The sequence below is a fragment of the Lolium rigidum genome, chromosome 4 (assembly GCF_022539505.1).
Source record: "Lolium rigidum isolate FL_2022 chromosome 4, APGP_CSIRO_Lrig_0.1, whole genome shotgun sequence".
NCBI lineage: Eukaryota > Viridiplantae > Streptophyta > Magnoliopsida > Poales > Poaceae > Lolium > Lolium rigidum.
In genome coordinates, this window is record NC_061511.1 from 129492041 (window position 1) to 129501227 (window position 9187).

General features: G+C 48.7%; 1 protein-coding gene across 4 annotated transcripts; it reads left to right on the plus strand.

The window, feature by feature from the left end:
- Window positions 1-2453: 2453 nt before the first annotated feature.
- LOC124705625 (hexose carrier protein HEX6-like) lies at window positions 2454-9131 on the plus strand. Of its 4 annotated transcripts, none has more exons than XM_047237332.1 (4): window positions 3273-3928; window positions 4005-4100; window positions 7189-7508; window positions 7822-9131. In XM_047237332.1, the coding sequence occupies exons 1-4, from the start codon at window positions 3778-3780 to the stop codon at window positions 8920-8922; spliced, it is 1668 nt and encodes a 555-aa protein (XP_047093288.1). In that variant the 5' UTR covers window positions 3273-3777; the 3' UTR covers window positions 8923-9131. The 4 variants fall into 4 exon arrangements, with proteins under 4 accessions (XP_047093291.1, XP_047093288.1, XP_047093290.1 ...); XM_047237334.1 differs by having other exon boundaries at window positions 3274-3883; XM_047237333.1 differs by having other exon boundaries at window positions 3835-3883; window positions 3996-4100.
- Window positions 9132-9187: the final 56 nt, after the last annotated feature.

The following is a 9187-nucleotide window of genomic DNA, read 5'->3' on the forward strand; positions in this document are numbered from 1 at the left end:
CCTCCGCTCCCGGAGGAGCTGCATCGCGTGGTCCCAGACGGCGGCGCGGAGATCTGCGGGGTCGGAGACTCTGAACTTGGGGCAGCTCCCGAGGACGACGGCGTGGTGGTCGAGCACGGGTGGCACGACGAGGGTGCGGTTGAGCAGCGCGGCCGCCACCGCGGCGTTGCGCAGCTCGCCCACCTGGTTGCTGAACCCGCTGTGCGGCGCGTACCACAGGAACTTCTCCCCATCCAGCTTCGCCGAGCGCCCACACCACTGGACGCCGCCGCCACTGCTGGAAGGAGAGGGAGACCCGGAGAAAGGGAGGAGGGAGCGGAGCAGGGAGGAGTAGGCGGAGGAGAGCAGGAGGGATGCCGGGAGGAGGAGCAGCAGGACGGCCGCGAGGAGGGGCACGTTCGACCGGGCGCTCCGCCTCCGCCACCGGCCGCGGTTCGCCGGCAGGTCCATCTCGCCGGCGGCGACCGGCAGATCGGATCTTACGATTGCATCCGGTACCAAGCGTAACTGGCTGGTAAGTTACTCTTTGGCCCAGCTAATGCGTCAGAGACTCAGAGCAGTAGAGTCCATGGGCTCGAATGGCCCAGGTAGAGCCCGATCGGGTTGAGTTCAAGTGGGCCTGGTCGTGTCAAGTTCACACGCAACAACAACGACAGCCCAGAATCAACAAGATCACTGACCATGTCAAAAGAAAGAAATTATGATCACTGACGAGTGGATCCTCCGAGTAGTCACGGCATCTCCAGCGGCCGATCCATTCGGTCCTGGACTGTGCGCACGCTCCACTGGGATGATCAAATGGACAGATCCGTCCGTGTCCGACACATCCGTTTACTAAATTATATAGGGAATGGATGCGTCGGTAGGACAACCCTCATGGCTGGCCATCAGCTGTTGGGCTCGGTATGTAACTGCCAGTTAATTGTTCATTAACAACCGACATTAAGTTTTACAAAAAAAGTTTGCATAAACTGAAAATAAATGGCCGCTACACTACGCCGGCCGTACACGTCTACACCTCCTCGCCGGTGTCGTCGTCCTCGCCGTCCTCATCCAGCGTCACCCGCGCAACCCATATGGCTGCTTCCTGGGGCGGCGTTCCCGCCGGTGGTTCCCCCTGCGTTGGGTCTCCCGGCACCGCTCGTCCTTACGGCGGGCCAAGGCGGCGCCCTCCTCTCCTCCTCCTCCGCCACCCGCGTCGCCTCCTCTGCTGCCCGCGCTGCCTCCTCCGCTGCTGCCTCTGGCGCCTGCTGCGTCACATCGCGCAACATCACTGCCGTTGCTCTGCCCTCACCTGCATCGCTGCGGACGATTCCTCGTCCTGCTCTTGGCGGTCGAGGTCTCTTGTGGCAGACCTACGGTGTGTCTTGCGCACTTGCCGGTCCTCCTCCTCCTTGCTTAGGAGAGACAAAGCCATGCTAAGGCCGCCACCTCCGCCACATGTTCCTCCCCCGCTACATCGTCAGCGGCGCGGTGGTATGCCTTGTCGCTGGCCGTCTTCTCCGCATTGGCGGTTGCGTCGACCGCCGCTGCCTCCGTCGCGCCAGCCGTCGCCTCCCTGGACGTCGCAGCAGCGCGACGTCGCTCTTGGATGACGATGGTGGCGGCATTGCGCGCCGCAGATCCCAGAAGCGGCATGGCCGCCTCGTGGCGTTCGGCACACACGGCCGCCGCGGCGGCCTCATTGGCCACCGCTTGCTCCACCTGCTGCAGCGCCTGCTGAGCCTGTTGCACCACCGCCTCGACCACCTCCACCAGCTCTTGCTGCGCCACGTTGCCTTCGTGCTCAAAGGAGGCCACCTGGTACCTCACCCGTACGCGGGCTATCGTCGGACAGACGAGGCCAGCGGGAGCGGCACATCTCCTTGATGTGGTCCTAGTTGGAGATATTCCGGTGACTCATGTGTCTTTCGGCGTCGATTGGGTGTGCTGGCTGACGTCGCGGCGTGGTCGCCATTTATAGCCTCGTTCTTGGGCGAAAATGTCCATCGGGTGTGCGAACTATTCCGATCGCGGCAGGAAACAGGAAAACGCGCGGCCGGGAAATCAGAACCGCCGTGGGCGGGAACCAAATGGATGCACAGGAACCATCTACAGCGCGCGCGAAGTCGACGCGAAATCGACAACGCCATTAGCGTCCTATCGCCATTAGAAGCGGAGCGTCATCATTGAGAACGGCGGGAAGGCGATTTGAGTCAGGCCGTTGGACGACCCGGCCAACCTGACCGGACCGCGCGATGCATGGTGTCTACGGACCGATCCAAAACAGATAGAAATGGATGGGCCGAGGACCACTGGAGAATGGAGATGTCCTCAAAGGAGAACACTAAAAAAACTAAAAAAATAGAGTAGTCAAAGGTGTCAACCTCGCCGGCGTCGTGCGGCAGTTTCCGCCGGAATGCGCGCTCGTCGGCATCCATCCCCCAGATAAATAGCCGCCTCTCTTTCTCTGTCCTATCCACTAGACCACCTTGCACCAGGATAGGAAGGGAAGGGAGCGATGGCGATAGGAGCGTTCGTGGAGGAGCTGCCTGGCGGCGCCGGGGGCGGGGGTTACAGCGGCCGGGTGACGCCGTTCGTGGTGCTCACCTGCGTCGTCGCCGGCAGCGGCGGCATCCTCTTCGGCTACGACCTCGGCATCTCCGGTTCGGCAATCTTTTCTCCACCGCCTTGCCGTGTTAAACTCCCTGCACTTGAATTTACAAGTAGAAGAACTGAAGTTGCAGTTGGAAGGCATTAATTCCAGCACAATCTTTCTTTCTGTTCTTTTTTTCTTAGAGTACTATTTCTCCTCTGTATCTGCCAAACACTGCACCATATCACCAATACTAGCTGTGATACACGTTGCAACATCAAGATAAGCTTCAGCAATCCACATTAATATGTCACCCTATGAAACTGCTAGATATGCTTTTTCTTAGCTAAAAGCATATCAGGTGTAGTTTAAAATACATGCAGTCTGGAGCTGGAAATTTTGCTTCCCTAACAAATTTCAGTTTCATGTATTTGAGAAGCGGTATAGACGCTTAATTCATTAAGCAGATAATGATCTATCATCATGGAAACACGGTATCACTACTACGGAGACCGAGCGACGAAATCTTTAGTAGTGGAGCCAATCAAACAAAGAAACCGCATGTGAGATAGTAATAAGATATTGCCAAGAAGAAAGTGTTTTTCATATATGTTCTGATTTTTTTGATTTACATTCTTTTTTAATTATTTTTCATTATCAGTCTGATTTAATCCCTTACAACTTGATGCGGGGATTCTTTCGCCTACGCTCGGCCCCTATGCTCAAGATGCTTTCGGCCGTCAGATGTATCCTGCAAGCACTTCAGGCTGCTGGATCGGGATGGTGGAGCGATATCTTGCACCGAATTGTGCCTTTTGAGTGACTATGAAATGGCCCCACCCCCAACACTGTGCCACTGTTCAGTCAGCAAGCTTGTACAATGTGGAAAACAAGTGCCACTATTGGCCTAGGGCCTAGGCACAGCTGTGCCCCCAAACCCAGCCCCACGATCCATCTCTCTTGTACGAACTGAAACTTAATTGGTCTCGGAGGAGTGATTGGTTCACGAAGTGGTTTTAGCAAGTATGCTACTAAACACCACGCCTAAAAGACATGTTCGGAACCTCGATTCATCCTATGCAGCGATCTTGTGCCGATTCAAGTCATCCTGATACCTCTCATTTCCATGTACATGTATACTCGCTCTAGTGTGCAACCCATGTCACTCCTTGCTTTACCACCTGAATGTGAATTATTTATAAATGGTTCACATTTGTAATTTTCAGTGGCCACCTGACCAAACCCAGCTAGCTGCTAAAGTGCTAAGAGCTGAAATGAAACATCATATGTTCTCCTTTCTGGTGCAAAGTAAGAAATGCAGAGACCCTGAGTCCCTTGAGTTCCTTTTTGTAGGTAGGGATGGCAAGAGAAGTGCATCATTTCACCCACCATGCATTAATTTATTTACTATACCCGCTAGCTTTTGTAGGTACGGATGGCAAGAGAAGTGATGCCGTTCATGGTGCTGACCTGCGTTGTCGCTGGCAGAGGCGTATCCTCTTCGTCTACGACCTCAGCATCTCCGGTTCGGCCTTCTTTTCTCCACCACCGTACCATGTTGCCAAAGCCCATCTTGAGTCTTTAATTTCCACCACCATTTTACAAGGAGACTAATATTTTGTTTCCTTCAATCATTCACACCAAGCCCACTCTTGGCTTTGATTTGCAAATCCTTTTCCACTTAACCATATAGTACTTTTTTTCTTACTTATTTTTCCAAAAGAATCTTCTCATATGTTTTTCAACTACTCAATAAACCTCATATTTAGCAAAAACATAGACATATAATAGGATGGGAATGGGATACCAGCTAGGCAAGATTGCAGAAGAGTAAGTCTGCCTTCAGATGAAGCATTATCACAAGTCCAGGGAGCAAGCCATTTCAGAAATTTCATTTTTTCGATAAAGAGCGCTTTATTACTTAATAGTTTAAGCATTACACCCAGCCTCTGCATAACCAAGATGCACACAGCCACACGCCCACCCACAACGATATTAATGTTCTAAAAAAACTAAATAAAAAACAACACATGGATGAACGCCTAAGAAAGTGGAAGCTTAATCTGCAGATTACGCCGCCATCCATGTTCAGAAACTTTATATCCAAAAAAAAACCCAATCCACATTCTTAAGAGCAGTAAAGGTTACATGAACTCCAAGATACTTCAAAGGAGTCCCTCCCACTTGACAATTTGAACATATTTGCAAAGAAAGCAGTGATATCATATACAAGAGAATTTTCAGGTTAATAGCTTCCTCAAGATCACGAGAGATACATAAGATAGTATCATCAGCATATTGCAGTATAGTAATTTCAGTGTCAATCAAGTCAGGAGCCAAGCCCACAAATAAACCAGTTTTTTGAGCTTCTAGGACCATCTTAGTAAGAACCTCATTAGCCATATTGAATAGAGGGGGTCCCCATCTCATTGTTTATTTTGATAGAAACTGTACCATTGTGTAAAATCTAATGCACCCAAGTACAAAAGGTATCAGATAACCCCATCTTTGTAAAACAATCGAGAAAAAACGCTTTTCGAAATCCAGTTTCAACACAAATCCAACATTTTTCTTAACATGAGTATGATGAATAATTTCATGCAAAGACATGATACTATCTGCAATATTTCTCTTATTTATATAAGCATTATCCTGGATGCTGAACAACTTGGAAGCGTAAGGGTCAAGTCTTAAACACAAAGTTCTGGTAATCAGCTCGTAGATACGCCTAAGTAAACAAATGGTTCTGAACTACTGTATTTTATTACGTCATTCAATTTAGGCAAGACAGTAGTCACGCCATAATCACATGCCATTTACCTGTCGTGCATTCATGGTCTAGAGTGCATCAGCACAGTGCACAGACAGGAAGAGATTTTTTTGCTGTTAGCCACTTTTTTACAGGTTCGATGCACCATAATTCTAGCACCGAACACCCTTCCTCTGTATCTGCCGAGCAGTGCACCGTATCACCATTACTAGCTGCAATTACGTGGCACAAAATTGAGAAAAGATTCAGCAATCTACATCAATTAGTCAGCCTCTGAAACTGCTAGATATGTTTTCTTAGATAAGAGCATAATCAGGTGGAGATTAAGATACATGCAATCTGAAATCAGCAATTTTGCTTTTCTAACTAATTTCAGACTCATCTAGTTGATATGCAGTATACATGTTTTATTCATTAATCGGAAAAAACGATCATCATGTATTACCGTACCAGTACCAACTGTGACTGGGACCGAGCTAGGGAATTTACACTAGAGGAGCCAATCAAACAAAGAAGCCACATGTGAGATATAAAATATTGCTGGGAACAAAGTACTTACCATAAATGTCCTGATTTTATTTTGGATTTCTATTTTTTTGTGGTTTTCCATTATTAGTCTGATATAATTCCTTACAACTTGATGCGGGGCTTCTTCCGTGTACTGTCGACCCCTATGCGCACGATGCTTTCGGCCATAGGATGTAGCCTGGAAGTGCTTCAGGCCGCTGGATCGAGATGGTGGAGCGATATCTTGCACCAAGTTGCGCTTCTCGTGTGACTATGAAATGGCCCCACCCCCAACTGTCCCACTATCTAACCAGCAAGTCCTGTCGTGCAGTGGGGGAAGACAACTGCCACCATCGCCCCACTCACAATGGTGCCACCAAACCCAGCCCCACGATCCAACTCTCTTGTACAAACTGAAACTTAGTTGATCTCAGTGGAAGGATTTACCAAGTACACTATGAAGCACCACGCCTGAAAAGATATGTTTGGAGCCTCGATTCATCCTATGCAATGTCGAGTCAAGTCATCCTGATACCTCTCATTTCCATGTACACGCGTCCTGAGCACTAGCATCCAGCCCATATGGCTCCTTGTTTTACCACATGAACATGAATGCTACGGTCCACATTTTTAATTTTCGGTAGCTGCTTGACCAAACCCAGCTAGCTGCTGGAAGTGTTAAGAGCTGGAATGAAACATCCTATTTTTTCTCATTTCTGGTGTATGCGAGTAAGAAATGCAGAGACCCTGAGTCCGTATATCCTTTTTATAGCAAGGAATCACGGGAGATGCATCATATCACCCACCATGCATTAGTTTGCTACCCACTTGGTAATAATTCGAATCTTCTCTCGTACAAAAGGTAAAAAAAAGAACAATAAATAAGCATGGCCTTCAAAATGAAGGGAGATGCCTTGCTGGTTCCGTTCTCCCGTGTATGTTCAAACTTCTTCCTGAATGAGCATCGGCATGACCTACTTTTTCCCTGTTCCTTTCTTCTAAAGATTGCATTGAACATCTACCAATCCATCTTTTTTTCATGTTTGATTTGGTATTTATCTTCTTCAGATCAGTAAACTTTGGACGAGACCTGCAAAATATGATGGGGGAAATATATCACTATCAAGCTACACTATCGTTGCCCATTTAAGACTTCGCTGCTGAATCAGAAATATCTTACCTCTTCCATTTAAAAAAATATCTTACCTCAATTGCCTGCATGCTGGACCAAATGTGCTTCGTCACAGTGGAGAGATTGGGAGATATTTAGTTTCATAGCTAGAACTTTTAGAATAACTTCCATTATGGCAACTCATGCACTCCTAATAATGTCTAGGTGGTGTCACCTCAATGGACTCATTTCTCAAGAGGTTCTTCCCGGAGGTATACCGCCACAAGGAGGACAGCAAGGTCAGCCAGTACTGCCAGTTCAACAGTGAGCTCCTCACCGTGTTCACCTCCTCACTCTACATTGCCGGCCTTGTCGCCACACTGATCGCATCATCTGTGACGAGGAGGTTTGGCCGCAGGGCATCCATGCTCATTGGCGGCACCGTCTTCATTGCCGGCTCGGTGTTCGGAGGTGCAGCCGTTAACGTGCCCATGCTGCTCCTCAACCGGATCCTGCTTGGGATAGGCCTGGGGTTCACTAACCAGGTAACACCCGCTGCATAAATTCAAGCCAATAATATTTTGAGTCAGTGTGTGATACGGCAAACATATAGTTCATCAAGAGATAAAACAACCAGTAGCAAAGCAAAATTTGTCAGATAAGTCATGCGTTTATCTTGTGGCAAGTGACAAATTTGATGTGTGTCTCACAAAGAAGCATTGCACTGAATGATTGCCTGATAATTAATGTATTCATCTTGTGGCAAGTGCATGTGACGTATCTAAATATTTTTTACTTTTTTCTAAAATTACATTCTGAACTGCACTAAATGCCTTACTGTGAAATTAAAAATTTCAGTCGATCCCATTGTACCTGTCAGAAATGGCACCACCGCAGTACCGCGGTGCGATCAACAATGGATTCGAGCTCAGCATCAGCATCGGCATTCTCATTGCAAACATCCTTAACTACTGTGTGGTGAAAATCACAGCAGGGTGGGGCTGGAGGATATCCCTATCCATGGCCGCAGTCCCTGCTCTCTTCCTGACCATCGGCGCAATCTTCCTCCCTGAGACGCCAAGCTTCATAATCCAGCGTGACGGCAACACCGACAATGCGAGGGTCCTGCTCGAAAAGCTGCGTGGAACCACCTCAGTGCAGAATGAGCTGGATGACCTGGTCTCTGCTAGCAACCTCTCAAGAGCAATGAGATACCCATTCAGAAACATATTCAAGAGGAAGTACAGGCCGCAGCTTGCCATGGTGCTCTTGATCCCTTTCTTCAACCAGCTCACCGGGATCAATGTGATAAACTTCTATGCCCCTGTGATGTTCCGGACAATCGGCCTCAAAGAGAGTGCGTCCCTCCTGTCCTCAGTCGTCACACGTCTCTGCGCGACGTTTGCTAACATCGTAGCGATGATGGTGGTCGACAGGTTCGGGCGCAGGAAGCTCTTCCTCGTAGGCGGCATCCAGATGATCCTGTCACAGGTTGCTGTTGGCGCCATCCTAGCTGCAAAGTTCAAGGACTATGGGTTGATGGATAAGGAGTATGCTTACCTTGTGTTGACCACCATGTGTGTGTTTGTTGCTGGATTTGCATGGTCATGGGGACCTCTCACATTCCTCGTTCCTACTGAGATCTGCCCCTTGGAGATCAGATCAGCAGGGCAGAGCATTGTGGTTGCTGTGGTCTTCTTGATGACATTTGTGATCGGCCAGACATTCCTCGCGGTTCTCTGCCACATCAAGTCAGGGACCTTCTTCGTCTTCGCTGCATGGATATGTGTGATGACGCTGCTGATTTACATGTTCCTGCCAGAGACAAAGAAGCTTCCCATGGAGCAGATGGAGCAGGTCTGGAGGAGCCATTGGTTCTGGAAGAAGATTGTTGGGGAGGTAGAGGATAAGGAAGATGAAAAGGAGCAGCAAGCAGGAAAAATCGCATCGCCGAGCTAGGAGCTTCTAGCGCTTTCTGAATTTGAATGTATGAACCTGCAAGGAAAAACATAGAATGAGATTTTAGTTAGCAGCTAAGATTGTAAATGTAATTGCATCTAACTGTGTTACCTGACAGCCCTCTGCTGTTGTTGTTGCTAGTTCCTACGTATGGCCATTTCAAGTGGTAAGATTTTGGAACATAGAAAGTATAAGCGTGGGTGCGGTTACGGATAGAAGGGACAGCCCTCTGCAGTTGTTGCCAGTTCCTGCGGCAACTAATTTG